Genomic DNA, 18,207 nt, shown 5'->3' with positions numbered 1-18,207 from the left:
ATGGGGAGGAGAAAGCAATGGGGGCTGAGTGTCTAACCCCACCCAGAATGAGCTAGGTGCTGACAGCTGTGGCCACCTCTGCCCCACTCACAACCCATCATAGTCAGTTGTGATCACTTAGTCTGCCCCAAACACTTTTACCTAGTGTCTCCTAATCACACCAGGTCACACATTTAGCTCATTTTGCAGGGGAAACAAGAGGAAGGGACCTTGATCAAGTGAGGACAAGAGTCTTCCCTGAGAGAAGGCCTTGGTGCCTGGGCCCAGTAGAGAGGGTGCTAGGGTTCATCTCTCCAATTTGGGCTGGGCCAAGACCTCCTTGTCCTGGGAATTTCAGAGGATAGGGCAGAGGTACTGCAGTCCCTACCAGGAAGTGAAGATATAACTTTATTCCTGGATGCTCAAAAAGAGGGGTGGATCAGGCAAGGAAGCGGTTTAAAATCCTGGGCTGTCAGCCAGTTTTAAAGGTTGTTTTGCTTATGCCAAGTCAGGGCAGGAATTCCCACCTCTGGCTAGGAGCCTGGGAGCAGCCACATGCAGCCTACTCACATGGTTTAAGAGTCACACAGGCTCCTGTGCTAGGCCTGACAGAGTCGGGGGGCTGGGGATCATTGGATTTGCTTGCTATTTGGCATTTGCAATGACAATTTAAAGAATGTTTTCTTTTTAAATTGGGGAAAGACTGACATTTCCTCAAAGGTACATATCTTAAACATAGGGCACAGATGTGAGAAGGCACCACACAGCTCAATGTGTCGACATGTCTAGCATCCCAGAAGGTTTCCTCCAGCTCTTTCCCAGTTACCTACACTCTGGAGTCACCACTAGTTAACCTCAATTGTAGTAGATTAGTTTTACCTGTTCTTGAGCTTTATACAGTTTTGTGTCTGACTCTTCACTCAGCATAATGATTCGAGGTCCATCCTGTTTCTTTTACCAATAACTTATTCTCACTATATGGATATATTCCTAAATTAAATTGTTCGTTCTACTTGTTTTTCTTCTGGCCTTTAAAATTTGGGGGGTTGGGGGCTTGCCATCCATCTTGCAGGATCTTAGTTACCCAACCAGGAATTGAACCTGAGCCATGGCAGTGAGAGAGCAGAGTCCGAATCACTGGATGCCAGGGAATTCCCTGGCATTTATTTGTTTACCCATTTGGCTGCTCTGGGTCTTGGTTGTGGCCTGTGAGATCTAGTTTCCTGACCAGGGATTGAACCTGGGCCCCCTGCATTGGGAACATGGAGTCAGTCACTGGACCACCAGGGAAGTCCCTCCCTAGTCTTTAAATCTTTTAAAAATTAAAGCAAAGATTCACTCTTTTGTGTATATATTTCTGTGAGTTTTGGTGGATGTACAGTTTGGTAACTGCCACCACAATTAAGAGAGAGAACATTTTCATTCTGCCCGTAGATTGTTTGAGACTATTTCAAAATGTGATGGAACTATACCAGGGGTGGAACTGTTGGATCACAGCGTGTGTATTTTCCACATAGTTCTCCAAGGTTGCTATACCAACTTAGCTCCCACCAGCTGTGTCTGAGAGTGTTGTTGTTCCATATTTTCATTAGGATTGGTAAATTTTAATTTCTCTCTTAACCAGAAAACGTGATTGTTTATAGCAAAGAGCTCTGTTCACTGTCCAGAGCTGCATGCACCTGCATGCTGTAGTGTGGCAGTAGCAGGAATTTCAGCCTGTCTTCTGACTCTCCTATGTTGAAATGCTAATCTTAGTCTTAATTTTTTCTCAAGTCAGATTCTTTAAAAAGTTAAAGTGACCCTTTAGGTCACTGGCTTGTAGGTCACTGGCTTGAGTCCATCCAGTGATCACAGCTCACAGTCATCTAGAAAACTTAATGATTTTTAGAAGTCTTTATCCCTGGGATTGAACACAAAAGCACCCTACTTTCCAGAAGCAATAAAACTGTTGGTACAGAAAGGAAGGATGTTTAGACAAGAAGGTCTGTAGCCATGTGGAATCTGGAAACAATCAGGAGAGGGAAGTTGAGCAATGATGGAGAAGTTGCTGTTCTGCAGCCTTGAAATCCGTGCCTTGAGAGAATGTTGGATAATGTGAAGTTACTCAGCCTATTGTTCAAAAGAGACAGTTGGTTATGAGACAGAAGCTAAGAAGCATTCCCACCCAACAGGAGTTTGTGTGGATGCCAAGCAGTGCTGCTAGGATTGCCTCCTCCCCCACCCTGCCCACACCAGCACTCACACCCTGGGGAAGGGTGGTGACCGCAGCTGCCAGGCTCTGAGTCATCTGGGCCTGGGGCAGCGGGAAGGGAAGGGGCCTCACGTGGCCGGGTCTGAGCTGCCTCGTTGGGCCTCCTGGCTCTCAGCCCTGCAGGAAGAGCAGCCTTTTGAAAGGACAAATCACAGACTGCCTAGTCCTCCTGGAGCCCAGCCAAACATGGGGCCTGGGGCTCCCTGAGGGGAGGGTTCTGGAAGGGGCCTTCTGGGTTGGGGTTGGGAATACCAGGGAAGGAGGTTATCCAAAACGGGTGGGAAGGGAGCTCCCAGGGTTAGATTATTGCAGGTAAGCAGGGCTGGGGTTATGGCCTCTAGGAGTTGGAGGTGGGGGCTGACAGTCTCTGTGGTCACCCTGAGGGGATGGAGGAGAAGGGGACACATGGGGATGGCATGAAACAAACGGAAATTTATGGACAAGGATTGATCTCAGTGCCTCAATTTCCTCATCTGCAAAATGGAGATAGTAAAGCCCCTCCATCAAAGGCTTGTGAATTGGATCAAATGAGTTGGTGTATACAAAGCACTGAGAACAGGGCCTGCCTACTCCAAGTGCCATACAAGAGTCTTCTATGGCTGCTATTACTTAGAGCCAACGTGGGGATTACAAGACCAGATGGGTAAAAAGGATAATCCTAAAAACATTTAATTAAAAGAAAGGGGCCAACTTGAGGGTTTGAGCCTTTTCTGCACAGGGACATGCTCCTAGGTGATGGATTACAAAGGAAAATCCAAGCTGCTCTGTGTAGGAGACTGTTGTCCTACTGCACCAGAGAAGCAGTTAGGGGGCTGTGGAGGGGATTTGGTACAGAGGCAGAGGGAGCTGTCTAGTGACCCACATAGGGCACGTCATCTGTGAGATGGCCCAGGGAGGTGAAGGGGGATAGAGGTACAAGGCTTGCCTTACTTTGGTCTTCTTTATTCTAGGGCAGCCATATCCACTCAATCTCAGCCTACCTGAACTCTCAGTAAATCTCTTCCTCTTAGTTTCCTCCTCTACAATTTGAGAAACAGCTAAAAATTCTTGAAAGTGAAAGTGTAGTCGCTAAGTCGTGACCAACTCTTTGTAACCCCATGGACTGTAGCCTGCCAGGCTCCTCTGTCCATGGAGTTCTCCAGGCAAGAATACTGGAATGGATTGCCATTCCCTTCTCCAGGGGATCTTCTCGACCCAGGGATCAAACCCAGGTTTCCCATATTGCAGGCAGATTCTTTACTGTCTGAGCCATCAGGGACATTCTTATCAAACATTAAAAAAATCTGCCTGGGGCTGACAGAATCCATGGAATTGCCCTCCCCTCATCCAGATGTAGGTGATGGCTCAACTGGTCTGGCCTGAGGTCTCAGGGTTTGTAAAGATCATCAGTAAGCATTCCCAGCTGTCTTGGGGGTAGGTTTCCTCTGTCCCTGGAGGTGTGTAAGCAGAACCTAGGGGTTGGTCCTGATGTCTGGGAGAAGCAGTATAGCTTTCTAAGCCAGGCTGCCCATCAGTGTTTCAGGACCCTGCAGTGGCTTGGGTGAGTGGGGAATGGAGACTGCTGTCCAAATTGAGTATCAGTCACGATGTGCATTCTGGTGGTGGGCGTCGAGGGGGATGGGAAGGGGACAACACAAGGCTGCCTGCCATTGTGGGGCAGGCCTCACCCAGAAGTAGGCAGAGAGCAATGGAGAATGAGAGCGTGGGGAAGGGACTTCAGGCAAACCCCCCAACTCGGAGGGCCACTGAGAAGAGTGGAGCTGGGGATCTGGGTAATGGGCATCTCTGCCCACAGCCAGAGTAGGGGAAAGGGAAATGATGGGAAGGTGTAGCCCCTGGTCGCTGTTAGGCAGGTGAGTGAGGCCTCAAATCCAGCCAACTGCTTCCTTCAAGTTCCTGTAATTTTTTTTTCTCTAATTTTTTATAGTGCTTTATTTATTTCAGTTTTTTTATAATTGATTTACAATATTGTGTTAGTTTCTGGTATACAGCAAAACAAGCCAGTTATGTACATAATATATATATGTATATATACATACATATTCATAAAGAATATACATATATTCTTTTTCATTCTATTCCATTGTGGTTTATTACAGGATACTGAATTGTAGTATTTTATTTCACTTTTCTTCTTCTGAAACTGCCTCCAGACCAGAAGGTTCCACCTGCTTTCCAGTACTGACCAAGGCCTTTCTGACACTTTCTCCTATCCTGCCTCTGCATTAATGTTTGTCAGCATTTACTGAGTGCTGACTATGTGTCAGGCTCTACTCTGTCCACTTCACATGTTGCCTCACTTAACTCATTTGAGTTAGGCTATACCTAATAGACTGCTTAATAGATCATAGCCTTGTTGTGGTAAATAAGTAAGTAAGTGTTAGTCGCTCAGTCGCGCCCGACTCTTTGCAACCCCATGATCTGCAGCTCACCAGGCTTCTGTGTCCATGAGATTTTCCAGGCAAGGATACTGGAGTGGGTTGCCATTTCCTTCTCCAGGGGATCTTCCCAACCCAGGGATTGAACCCAGGTCTCCTGTATTGCAGGCAGATTCTTTACCGACTGAGCTACAAGGGAAGCCCTGTTGTGGTAAAGGGATTTGCATAACTCAATGAAGCTATAGGCCATGCCAGGCAGGACAACCCAAGATGGATGAGTTACAGAGAAGAGTTTTGACAAAATGTGGTCCACTGGAGGAGGAAATGGCAACCCACTCTAGTATTCTTACTGCGAGAATCCCATAAACAATATGAAAAGACAAAAAGATATGATACTGGAAGATGAGCCCCCTAGATTGGAAAGTGTCCAATATGCTACTGGAGAAAAGCAGATGGCAATTACTAATAGCTTCAGAAAGAAAGAAGTGGATGGGCCAAAGGGGAAATGATGCTTAGTTGTGGATATGCCTGGTGATGAAAGGAAAGTCTGATGCTCTAAAGGACAGTGTTGCATAGGAACCTGGAATGTTAGATCCATGAATCAAGGTAAATTGGAGGTGGTCAAGCAGGAGATGACAAGATTGAACATTGACATCTTAGTGAACTATAAGTAAAATGGATGAGAACAGGCATATTTAATTCAGATGACCATTATATCTACCACTGTGGGGAAGAATCCCTTAGAAGAAATGGAGTGGCCCTCATAGTCAACAAAAGAGTACAAAATGCAGTATTTGGGTGCAGTCTCAAAAATGACAGAATGATCTTGGTTTGTTTCCAAAGCAAATCATTCAACTTCACAGTAATCCAAGTCTTTGCCCCAACCACTAATGCCGAAGAAGCTGATGTTGAACAGTTCTATGAAGACCTACAATACCCTCTAGAACTAACACCAAAAAAAAGATGTCCTTTTCATCATAGGAGATTGGAATACAAAAGTAGGAAGTCAAGAGATACCTGGAATAATAGGCTAGTTTGGCCTTGGAGTATAAAATGAAACAGAGCAAAGGCTAACAGAGTTTTGTCAAGAGAACACACTGGTCATTGCAAACACTCTCTTCCAACAACATAAGGGATGACTCTACACATGGACCTCACCAGATGGTCAACACCAAAATCAGACTGATTATGTTCTTTGCAGCTGAAGATGGAGAAGCTCTATACAGTCAGCAAAAACAAGACCTGGAGCTGACTGTTACTCAGATCATAAGCTCCATATTGCAAAATTCAGGCTTAAACTGAAGAAAGTAGGGAAAACCACTAGGCCATTCAAGTATGACCTAAATATAATTCCTTATGATTATACAGTGGAGGGGACGAATAGATTCAAGGGATTAGACCCAGTAGAGAGAGTGCTTGAAGAACTACGGACAGGAAGTTCTTAACATTGTACAGGAGGCAGTGACCAAAACCACGCAAAAGGCAAAGGAATACTAGAAGGCAAAATGGTTGTCTGAGGAGGATTTACAAATAGCAGAGGAAAGAAGAGAAGTGAAAGGCAAGGGAGAAAGGGAAAGATATACCAAACTGAATGTAAAATTTCAGAGAATAGAAAAGGAGAGATAAGAAGGCCTTCTTAAATGAACAATACAAAGAAATAGAGGGAAATAATAGAATGGGAAAGACTAGAGCTCTCTTCAAGAAAATTGGAGATATTAAGGAAACATTTCATGCAAGGATGGGCATGATAAAGGACAGAAATGGTAAGGAAGGACCTAACAGAAGCAGAAGAGATTAAGAAGAGGCAGCAAGAATATACAGAACCATACAGAATGAATATACAGAAGAATATACAGAATATAAGACCAAAAAGGTCTTAATGACCTGGATAACCACAGTGGTGTGGTCACTCACCTAGAGCCAGATATCCTGGAGTGTGAAGTCAAGTGGGCCTTAGGAAGCATTCAGTTCAGTTCAGTTCAGCCTGTGTCTGACTCTTTATGACCCCATGGACTGCAGCAAGCCAGGCTTCCCTGTCCACCAGCAACTCCTGGAACTTGCCCAAACTCATGTCCATTGAGTCGGTGATGCCATCCAACCATTTCATCCTCTGTCATCCCCTTCTCCTGCCTTCAATCTTTCCCAGCATCAGGGTCTTTTCCAGTGAGTCAGTTCTTTGCATCAGGTGGCCAAAGTACTGGAGTTTCAGCTTCAACATCAGTCCTTCCAATGAATGAATATTCAGGACTGATTTCCTTTAGGATGGACTGGTAGAAAGCATTAAACAAACAAAGCTAGTAGAGGTGACAGAATTCCAGCTGAGCTATTTCAAATCTTAAAAGATGATGCTGTTAAAGTGCTGCACTCAATATACCTGCAAATTTGGAAAACCCAGCAGTGGCCATAAGACTGGAAAAAGTTTTCATTCCAATCCCAAAGAAGGACAATGGCAAAGAATGATCAAACTGCTGTACAACTGTGCGCATTTCACAAGCTAGCAAGGTTATACTCAACATCCTTCAAGCTAGGTTTCAGCAGTACGTGAACTGAGAACTTCCAGATGTACAAGCTGGGTTTAGGAAAGGCAGGGGAACCAGAGATAAAATTGCCGGCATTCACTGGATCGTGCAGAAAGCAAAGGAATTCCAGAAAAATATCCACTTCTGCTTCATTCATTACGCTATCATCTTTGACTTTGTGGATCACAACAAACTGGAAAATTCTCAGACAGATTAGAGTACCAGATCAGCTCACCTGTCTCCTGAGAACCTGTATTCAGGTCAATAAGTAACAGAACTGGACATAGACAAATGGACTGGTTCAAAATTTGAAAAGTATTATGACAATCCAGTATATTGTTAGCTTGCTTATTTAATTTATATGCAGAGTACATCATACAAAATGCCAGGCTGGATGAATCATAAGCTGGAATCAAGATTGCCAGCAGAAATAGCAAAAACCTCAGGTATGCAAATGATATCACTCTAATGGCAGAAAGCAAAAAGGAACTAAAGAGCCTCTTGATGAAAGTGAAAAAGGAGAGTGAAAAAGCTGGCTTGAAATGCAACATTCAAAAAACTAAGATCAAGGCATCCAGTCCCATAACTTCATGGCAAATAGGAAGGGAAAAAGTGGAAACAGTGACAGATTTTTATTTTCTTGGGCTCCAAAATCACTGCAGACAGTGACTGCAGCTATGAAATTAAAAGATGCTTACTCCTTGGAAGGAAAGGACAAACCTAGACAGCCATTAAAAAGCAGAGACACCACTTTGCCAACAAAGGTCCGTATGTTCAAAGCTATGGTTCTTCCAGTAGTCATGTATGGATATAAGAGTTGGACCATAAAGAAAGCTGAGCGCTGAAGAAGTGGTGCTTTCGAACTATGGTGTTGGAGAAGACTCTTGAGAGTCCCTTGGGCTGCAAGATCAAACTAGTCAATCCTAAAGGAAATAAATCTGATGCTGAAGCTGAAGCTCCAATACTTTGGCTACGTGATGTGAAGAGCTGACTCATTGGAAAAAACCCTGATGCTGGGAAAAATTGAAGGCAAGAGGAGAAGGGGACGACAGAGGATGAGATGGTTAGATAGCATCACTGATTCAATAGACGTGAATTTGAGCAACTCAGAGATAGTGGAGGACAGCGTAGCCTGGAGTGCTAGTGTCCATGGGATGGCAAAGATTCATCCACAACTTAGCGACTGAACAACAGCAGCATCTAACAGAAACCCCATACAGCAGTTGAACAAAATAAATATATGTGCTCCTCATTCAGCAAGAAGTTTCTGCAGTCTTTGGGGACCCAGGCCCCTTCCTGCCTCACTGTCTCAGCACCTTGCTTTGACTTTGAGGGCACAAGTTGGCCTATGACACAAGTTACCAAAAGTTGAAAATGACATCTGAGCCTGCTATACTTACCTTGAGACCACCTACATCTGGGTCACCCCTGACCTCCAGAAGCTCAGGCCAGCTTCTGACTGCTGTCTCCTCCATGTACCTCACACTAGCCTGGGACCTGGAGTGGACTCACTGCCTGCGGAGTGGACTGAGGCCAGAATAGTGTGTTCCAGATGTCACTTGGCCCCCAGCAAACAGTGCCCTCGGTCAGCTCTTTGCTGTAATCAGCTGGCAGACATGAGTCCTGGCTCAGAGCGATAGGGACCAGGAACTGAGCCAACATCATCCCAGTCTATTGGCTGAGGCCCCACTATCTCTGGGATTGCCCCTCCACATACAAAAATATTTACATATTGCATCTGTGACCAGAATGCCCACATGCTCTGGCCAGCACCCAGGCTATCTCCTCTAGCTTCCCTTCCCTGCCTCTTTGCCTGAGTCCTATGGCCAGAGGAGCCCAGTCTGCACACCAGTTTCTCTGCCTGAGCTGCACTGCCCTTCTTTCTTCAGTCACCAAGGAGTGTGTTTGGGTTGCCTGCAGGTCGACCTTGTGTTTGGCCCTGGTGACTGAAACTGGGCATCACAGCCAGGGTGTATCCCAAAGGAGACATCAGCACCTTAGGCAGACCCTCACAGTGGGTGTAAACGGGACAGCAGACCGCTAATGGGCAGTCTAGAAGGAAGGCTTCCCCTAAGTTTTGGTCTGAGTACCTTTTGAAGGGCTAATAAAGGGGAGGAAAGGGCAGGCCAGGCCGAGGGAATCACCATTGTGGGGTTCTGAGGCACAGAGCACATCTGGGTAGGTTGCAGCAGTTGACCTGTCGATAAGTAAAATGATTATGTGTTGGGAGGTAGGGGGCTGGGGAGACCAGGGCAAGCCACGTGGCCCAGAGAAGTCTTGCAGCGCCCCAAACACTTCTAAGCCAAGACTCCAATAGGGAAGCACTTACACACACACACACACACACACACACACACACACACACGTGCACACACGCCTTTTAACATATATTTATTTGGCTTCACCAGGTCTTAGCTGTGGCACACAGGATCTTCCAATGCTTTGGCATGTCCACTCTTAGTTGGAGCACATGAAATCTAGTTTCCTAACCAGGGATGGAACCCAGCCCCCTGCATTAGGAGCACCGAGTCTTGGCCACTAGACCACCAGAGAAGTCCCCTTTATATACTTCTGATAGCCTCCCTCAAAGAGGGGGCAAGGAAGAAGCTTGTTAGAGGCAGGAGTGTGAAAGGAAAAATTAATCGGTCTACTAAACCCTATGGGGCTTCACTGGGGCCCAGTAAAATGACTGAACTGTCCGTGACAGCTGGAGACGGGATTGGGACCACAGTTTTAATCGGTCCACTCCAAGCCAAGCCCTAGTCTTTCCCCCTCCCCTCCTCAAGCCCTAGTCTTAACCCATCGGAGGAACACACACACAGAAGCCCTGCTCCCTCAACTTCCTAAATATGCTTATTTTCCCCCAAGCCTTCATTCTCTGGGCCAAAGCCCAGCAACCTGAATTTTAACAGGTGCCCTCAAGATTCCCTCGGGCTTTCCTGGTGGCTCAGACGGTAAAGAATCCGCTGCTACGCGGGAGTCCTGGTTTCGATCCCTGGGTTGGCAAGATCCCCTGGAGGAGGGCATAACAACCCACTCCAGTATTCTTGCCTGGAGAATCCCCATGGACAGAGAAGTCTGGCAGGCTACAGTCCATGGGGGTCGCAAAGAGTCGGACACGACTGAGTAAGCACACACACAACCCGGGTTCCCACGCAAGTGGGCCAGTTTGAGATCCGCCCGCCCTGCACCTTCAGACCCTGCCTCTTCCGGAAGCGCCACAAGCCGGGTCGCTACGCCCCCGCGCGGCCGCCGGGGAAAATGGCCTGGAACTCGGCTGGTGCAGGACTACCAGTGGGAACCTCGCATACTCAGTCGGTGAGTGACCAGCATAGGCCGCACAGTGAACTTGGGACTAAGGGTCTTTGTCAGACCATGCGAGTCGCCCACACCCCGCCCTCGGAGCACATCTCCGGAAATGAGACCTCGCCCACCCTGAGAATGTCACGCTCGGACGCGCGCCCGCTACTGACGTGCGCCCGCTACTGACGTGCGCAGGCGCCCCGGTGCCGCGCAGCCGCCATTTTGCCCCTTTACCCGAGGGACTTGGCCCGTTATTAGAAGTTTGCAGGCACGAAAGGAAAGGTGAGTACCACGCCTTGAGGACAGCGGCCCGGGGTTGCGGTGCACACTCAGTCCGCCCCACCCCACCCCACACAGTTGGTTAGCTAGGGGCAAGCAACTACAGCCCCCCCAGATGCACTGCGCCTCGGGGTTGCGCGAGACCCGTGGCGAAGGTTGATGACGTAATCTTCTCGTGGCTAGAGGGTCATGGGAGGTCAGCTCAGGTCTTCGGGCTCCGGTTTTAAAACGCCTTCTGGAACCTTCATTTTTAACTCGTTTAAACCGACGATCTATTTACCCTTAGTCACAGATCCCTGCTACCTTTCAATCCCGGGCTGGTCACTTAGCCAGTCAGACATTATTATTATTTCTATTTCATGGTCTTTGTTTTGACTTGATCTCACGGAGAAGGCAATGGCAACCCACTCCAGTACTCTTGCCTGGAAAATCCCATGGACGGAGGAGCCTGGTGGGCTGCAGTCCATGGGGTCGCTAAGAGTTGGACACAACTGAGCGACCTCACTTTCACTTTTCACTTTCATGCACTGGAGAAGGAAATGGCAACCCACTCCAGTGTTCTTGCCTGGAGAATCCTAGGGACGGGGGAGCCTGGTGGGCTGCCGTCTATGGGGCGCACAGAGTCGGACACGACTGAAGCGACTTAGCAGCAGCAGCAGGCTTACCAATTTCAAGACTGAAAGAAACTTTTTATAAAGAAGTCCTGTATACGTAATATTCCAATTCAGTTTGTTGCAGATATGATGCTCCTTCACCTGTGTATTTAGAAGTACTTAAAGTGTGTATTTTCTAAAAACAAGGACATTCCCCTACATTCAAAACCAGGTAGTATTGATCAAGACGATTATTTAACCTGTAATGCATATTTAAATGCTTCCAGGTATCCTAATAATGCTGTAATTTGAAGCTACCTATTTCTCTGCCAGGGTTGTATTCCTCTGTCCTGTGTCTTTTGCCTTCTTCAGTCTGGAGCATCTCCCCAGTGTCCCTTTACTCTGATAACTTACAGTTTTAAAAATACAAGAGAGAGAGAAAATGCTTTATAAAATTACATTTCAAATGAAACTTTCTTAATTTTATAAAATTAAGATGAAATAAAATTAAAATAAAATTAATTTCATAAAATTAAAAAAAAATACTATGACCAATAAACCTCATGCCTACTACCAAAAAAAAAAAAAAAAAAATTCCTGGCCAGCAGTTTGTAGACTTGGCTTTGGGGTTGTCCAGGATATCTTAGGCACTAGACTCTGTTGTGGGCAGAGGTGCTGGCCAGAGCTGGGCATGTGTCTTGGGTGGCTAAGGAGGACCAGTGACCAGCCACACCACCCTCCAGACGGAGCTAGGCCAGACGTTTTCTGTGGTTGCCTCTCCTGCTGGGGTTAGACACTCATCTCACTGAAGTGTCTGACTTCTCTGTATCATCATTCCAGAGCCATGGTCCATGCCTTCCTCATCCACACCCTGCGGGCCGCAAAGGCTGAGGAGGGCCTTTGCCGAGTGCTCTACTCCTGCTTCTTTGGCGCCGAGAATTCACCCAATGACTCACAACCACACAGTGCTGAGAGGGACAGACTTCTCCGAAAGGAGCAGATTTTGGCTGTGGCCAGGTAACCACACCATCCAGCCCGGGCCCAAGGCTTCCTAGTCAGTGATTATGATAGGTTTTCTGGAACGGCACAGAGAAACAGGAGGACTAAGAAGCAGAAAGTTTTTAGAATAGTGCTTTCAAAGAGTCTTCCCGGTTGTTCACAAGTATTACATGAAAAGGGGTTAAAGAAATAATGTTATTATCATGATTATTTATTATAGTTATTTAGCATTTACTATAACTTTTTTGTAGTTAATATTATTTAGCCTGTATATAGTAAGCATTTTATGTTCTGAGTATTTCATGTATATGAACTCATTTTATCTTTGAAACAGTATTTTGAGGTAGGTATATTATTCCTACCTTACAGTTGAGTATATAGTGAGTTAAAGGAATTTGAAGATTACAGATGAGCTCTAGAGAGTCTAGAAAGTGAAAGAGTTGGGATTTGAGTGTAAACAGTACAGATTAAACATGCTTTGAATGCAGGACTTTTCAGGGCCCTTAGTGTGTCTTTAAGCTTTATGAATCCTTAAAGAGGAGAGAGAATGTAGTTTATGGGAATGGGCACCAAAGGCCTCCTGAAAGCCTAGGATCCAGAGAGTATATAGTTGGGAAACACTGTTCCAGATGGGGTAGCTGGCCTGGGACCTTTTCCTACCAGACCCAGACTGAACCAACAGGTGCCGGAGTCTCCTGGCCCCTCTGCATTTTGGGTGGAGGTTAACACTCTGGGGCAACCGTGGGCCAGCCTCTTGTTACCTCTTTGGTTCTCTGGGCCTCTTCCCCCTTATGTGGCACAGAAAACCAAACATGTCTTTAAGAGCAGCCTTTACATGGCCCAGATTGAAAGGTGATTTCATGAGAGGTCAGAGAGTGATTTCAAAAGCCTGGATGTCCAAGTAGAAGGTTTTTCTTTTCTATTTGGAGAAGGCTTCAGGATGGGGTGAGGGTGGAGAGTTTACAGAAATCCTGGGTTGGATGTAGCTTATACTCCACTTCTCATCTCTTGTTGAGATGTTGAGGAGGCCTCTGTGAATCAGTTAGGGGAGGGATCTTTTTCCCCTGATGCCCCTTCCCAGTCCAAGGAGCTGTGTTCAGTGCCTGCCTTCTCTTGGCTGCATAGAGTGAAATGGTTCGGAACCTGGAGGCTGGAGCCTAAATTCCTATCTGGGCTCATGCTTTCTGTACTGTGGCCCTGGGCAGGGTCACTGCACTTGGTCTTTCCAGGTCTCAGTCTCTACATCTAGTTAGGGGGATAATGGCAGCTCCTAGCTCCAGGGGTGATCCTGAGGATGACAAGTCTGTGACACACCTATTTTCCATAGGCAGGTGGAGTCCATGTACCAGCTGCAGCAGCAGGCGTGTGGCCGGCATGCTGTGGACCTGCAGCCCCAGTCCTCAGATGACCCAGTTGCCCTTCATGAGGCCCCATGTGGGGCCTTCCGCCTGGCGCCAGGGGACCCTTTCCAGGAGCCTCGGACAGTGGTGTGGCTAGGCGTGCTCTCTATAGGCTTTGCCCTGGTGCTGGATACTCACGAGAACCTGCTGCTGGTGGAGAGCACACTTCGATTGCTGGCTCGCCTTCTCCTTGACCACCTCCGACTGCTAGTCCCAGGAGGTGCCAACCTCCTGCTGAGGGCTGACTGCATCGAGGGCATCCTCACTCGCTTCCTGCCCCATGGTCAGCTGCTCTTCCTCAATGACCAGTTTGTCCAGGGTCTAGAGAAAGAATTCAGTGCTGCCTGGTCCCACTGACCCACACTGGGATGGGAGTCCTCACAAGGTCAAGGAGATGGTGTTAAAGGGACACACAGTCAGGTAAAATTTGGCATCTGCCTCCTCCTTCCCAGCCTGCTCTCAGCTCTGGCGTGCTGCCACACCCAGGACAAATGGATGGGACAAGCTGGCAGAAAAGGGGTCTGGGGAGGGGGTAGAGAGGTGGAATCACAGAACATCCTGTGCCTGGAGCTGCCTTGTGGCTTATTCAGACCTCCGCATTGGGCCAGCCCTGCTTGTCCTTGGCCCCGTTTTTCCCATCCCTGCCAGCCAGCCCCCAGTCCACCAGTCCCTAGTGCTGGGGTAGTAAGGAAGAGCTACTTGGAACTCAGCCCACTTTCTTCTTCAAAACCCATAGTCATCGGAGTGCAAAAGGGGTCTCTTGAGACTTCCAGAGTTGGGGAGCTGGCCTCTGCCTTTGCACCTACTTAGGTACCATCATCAGGGATTTTGTTTGTCAGTGTCCAGCCCTACCACAGTTCACAGAGGTGTGAGTGTAGTTCAGCAGAGAGGTTCCATAACTCCTTTTGAGCCCAGCCCATGCCCACCAGCAGTCTATGGGGAGAGAAGGTGGTGTCAGGTGGATGCTAGAGGTCTGATGATGTTGTTTTCATTTTGAATTAAAAGCACCGAATGTGTGATTTCACCTTCTGTTTCTGTGAGTTTCATTAATGCACATCTGCTCCTCTACTACCCTGAGTTGGGTGTCTGAGCCTTCATGGTCAAGTATGTCCTCAGGAGGCTTCTTGGGAGGTCTCCACCTCTTGTCCTTCTTATCCCCTCTCTCCTTATATGCCTCGTTTGGATGGTAGCACTTGCTTCCTCTACTACAATGTGGTGAGTTGGTGTGGATCCCTAAGGAGGAGTGCCTGAGACAGGATTAGGTACAAGCAGTTTATGTTGGAGGTGATCACAGAAAGCCCTGGAAGGGGAGGTGGATTATGTGTTAAGAAGAGTAGTTAGGGGGCTTAGTGCATCAAGTGCTTCTGGGGCCCAGTGCACGACAGTTGCCTCTGAATGACCTCACCTAAGGGTTGAAGGACTGTGGTTGTTTGCCTGGAATTCCCTTCCATTTGATTGTGAGAGGCTCCCAGGGCAAATTCCCTGGTTCTTTCTATACCAACAGAAAGCCATTGGGCCTACCCTGTGGTCAGGCCCAAAAAGTTCTGGGGCAGGCTACCCAGCTCCTGTAAGGGAGACTTTACTCAGCAGTTCCTAGTGACGGTTTAAAATGATTCAGTTGAGGGCTTCCTTGGTGGTCCAGTGTTTAAGACTCCGTGCTCTTAAGGGTTCAATCCTTGGTCAGGGAACTAGATCCCACATGCCACAGCTAAGACCCGGCACAGTCAAATAATTTTTTTAAAAAGAGTATGAACATTATCTCTCAACTTAATGAGCACCTATTACAAAATAAAATGGTTCAATTGGGCAAAATCTCAGTTACACGTGTTTTCATGATCTACTTGTGACCTGTGAGGTATGGCTTTCTTAAATGGGCAGAACGGGCTCCTCTGACGTAGTCAGTCTGCACGTGTGGGCCCAGTCTCATGTTTACCAAATGTCAGTTGCCCTTTGGCACCCAGGAAGGACCCACCAATATTCATTTAGGAGGCAGCACTTGGAGTTTTGCCCTTCCAGGTGCAGCCAAGGCCATCAGCCATGCCATGCCTTCCACTACCACTGTCACTGTTGGGACAAGGCCGTGTTCTCCACCCTAGGGTGCCACAAATTATGTTCTGACCTTGAAGCCCTAAAGGGATCCCGGTATGTATCTGTGGCAAGCTATCCCATTGGAAATGTCTCAGAGGCCCCCATTATGACACCCCTGCCCCTCTCCTCTAAGCTGGTGGTCCTGGTGGAGTGGCTGTATTCTTAGAAAAACAGGCCCCTTCAACTTTGGTTTAGGGCTCAAGCTTGGCTGGCCTGAAACTTTTCTGCCTATTTTTCAAACTGAACTTGAGGATGAGTTGTTGTTTAATTGCTAAGTCATGTCTGACTCTTTGTCATCCATGGTCTGCAGCATGCCAGGCTTCTCTGTCCTCCCCTGTCTCCTGGAGTTTGCTCAAACTCATCTCCATTGTGTTGATGATGCTATCTAACCATCTTATCCTCTGTCGCCGCTTCTCCTGCCCTAAGTCTTTACTAGCATCTGTTCCCATGAGTCAGCTCTTCACATCACATAGCCAAAATATTGGAGCTTCAGCATCAGTCCTTCCAATGAATATCCAGGGTTGATTTCTTTAGGACTGACTGGTTTGATATCCTTGCTGTCCAAGGGACTCTCAAGAGTCTTCTCCAGCACCACAGTTTGAAAGCACCAATTTTTCAGTGCTCATCCTTCTTTATGGTCCAACTCACATCCGTACATGACTACTGGAAGAACCATAGCTTTGAACATACGGACCTTTGTTGGCAAAGTGATGTCTCTGCTTTTTAATAGTTGTCTAGGTTTGTCATAGCTTTCCTTCCAAGGAGTGAGCATGTTGAGTTTTAAGCCAGCTTTTCCACTCTTCTCTTTCACCTTCATCAAGAGGCTCTTTAGTTCTTTTCCGCTTTGTGCCATTAGGGTGCTATCATCTGCATATCTGAGGTAGTTTATATTTCTGCTGGCAATCTTGATTCCAGCTTATGATTCATCCAGGCTGGCATTTCACATAATGTACTCTGCATATAAGTTAAATAAGCAAGGTGACAGAGTACAGCCTTAACTTACTCCTTTCCTAGTTTTGAACCAGTCCTTTATTCTATGTTGGGTTCTAACTGTTGCTTCTTGACCTGCATACAGGTTTCTCAGGAGGCAGGTAAAGTGGTCTGGTATTCTTATCTTTAAGAATTTTTTACAGTTTATTGTGATCCACACAATCAAAGGCTTTAGTCATAGTCAATGAAGCAGAAGTAGATGTTTTTCTAGAACTCTCTTGCTTTTTCTGTGATCCAGCAGATGTTGGCAATTTGATCTCTGGTTCCTTTGCCTTTTCTAAATCCATCTTGTACATCTGTAAGTTCTAGGTTCATGTACTGTTGAAGCCTAGCTTGAAGGATTTTGAGCATTACCTTGCTAGCATGTGAAATGAGTGCAGTTGTACAGTAGTTTGAATATTCTTTGCCATTCCCCTTCTTTGGGATTGTAATGAAAACCTATTCCAGTCCTATGGCCATTGCTGAGTTTTCCAAGTTTGCTGGCATATTGAATACAGAACTTTAACAGCATCATTTTTTTTTTAGGATTTGAAATAGCTCAGCTGGAATTCCATCATCTCCACTAGCTTTGTTCATAGTAATGCTTCCTAAGGCCCACTTGACTTCACACTCCAGGATGTCTGGCTCTTAAGTGAGTGACCACACCATGAGGATGAGAGTGAGACTCTCTTCTCCGAAAAACTGTGGGAAGTTGGGATTAGGTGAGGCTCGTGGTGTTGGTTCCCATCAGGTAGAGGAAACTAATATACAGAGAATGACAGAGGTGAGACACATCTGTAAGGTCACTGAGTTCTTGGTTTCTGTTCAAGATGTCCAGTTAGTACTTGGGTTTTCTTAATCATGCAAGTTTGTCCAGCGCACTTTCTGTATATTCCCACTTTTGCCCCAGGACTTCGGAGCTGGCTTTCCACCACAACTTACGCTTACTTCACTTTCATTGAGCCTACCGTGGACCTGACACTCTGCTAGGTGCTATGCAAGGTGAAAGATGACTTGCTAGGATTTTGATTGGGATTGCATTGAATAGATGTGGATGAAGCTGGGAAGAACTGAGATCTTGACGGCATTGAGTCTTTTATCTGTGAATAGGGACTATCTCGCTACTTATTTACTTCTTAGATTCTTTTTAAAAATTACTTATTATTTGACTGTCAGATCTTTGTTGCAGGACACAGGATCTTCGTTTCATCATGAGGGATCTTTCTTTTTGGTGCATGGACTCCGGCTGTGATGTGTAGGCTCTCTAGTTGTGTTGAATGGGCTCAGTAATTGCAGTGTATGGGTTTAATTGCTCTCTGACATGTGGGATCTTAGTTCCCTGGTCAGGGATTGAACCCACATCCCCTGCATTGCAACTGGACTACCAGGGAAGTCCCAGTTCTTGGATTCTGTCATCATAGTTTTCTTCAAGGAGATCTTGTACATATT

At 46.7% G+C, this 18,207-nt stretch overlaps 1 protein-coding gene across 2 annotated transcripts; it reads left to right on the top strand.

Moving 5' to 3' along the window:
• Positions 1-10,333: 10,333 nt before the first annotated feature.
• On the top strand, positions 10,334-14,725 carry AP5S1 (adaptor related protein complex 5 subunit sigma 1). Of its 2 annotated transcripts, none has more exons than XM_019971917.2 (3): positions 10,334-10,445; positions 12,143-12,319; positions 13,629-14,725. In XM_019971917.2, exons 2-3 carry the CDS (start codon positions 12,147-12,149, stop codon positions 14,056-14,058), a joined length of 603 nt encoding a protein of 200 aa, XP_019827476.1. In that variant the 5' UTR covers positions 10,334-10,445; positions 12,143-12,146; the 3' UTR covers positions 14,059-14,725. The 2 variants fall into 2 exon arrangements, with proteins under 2 accessions (XP_019827476.1, XP_019827475.1); XM_019971916.2 differs by lacking the exon at positions 10,334-10,445 and adding an exon at positions 10,459-10,712.
• The last annotated feature ends 3,482 nt before the right edge of the window (positions 14,726-18,207 follow it).

This window comes from Bos indicus, chromosome 13, assembly GCF_029378745.1.
Source record: "Bos indicus isolate NIAB-ARS_2022 breed Sahiwal x Tharparkar chromosome 13, NIAB-ARS_B.indTharparkar_mat_pri_1.0, whole genome shotgun sequence".
Taxonomy (NCBI): domain Eukaryota; kingdom Metazoa; phylum Chordata; class Mammalia; order Artiodactyla; family Bovidae; genus Bos; species Bos indicus.
Note: the sequence above shows the minus strand (reverse complement) of the source record. Positions and strands in the feature narration are given on the sequence as shown.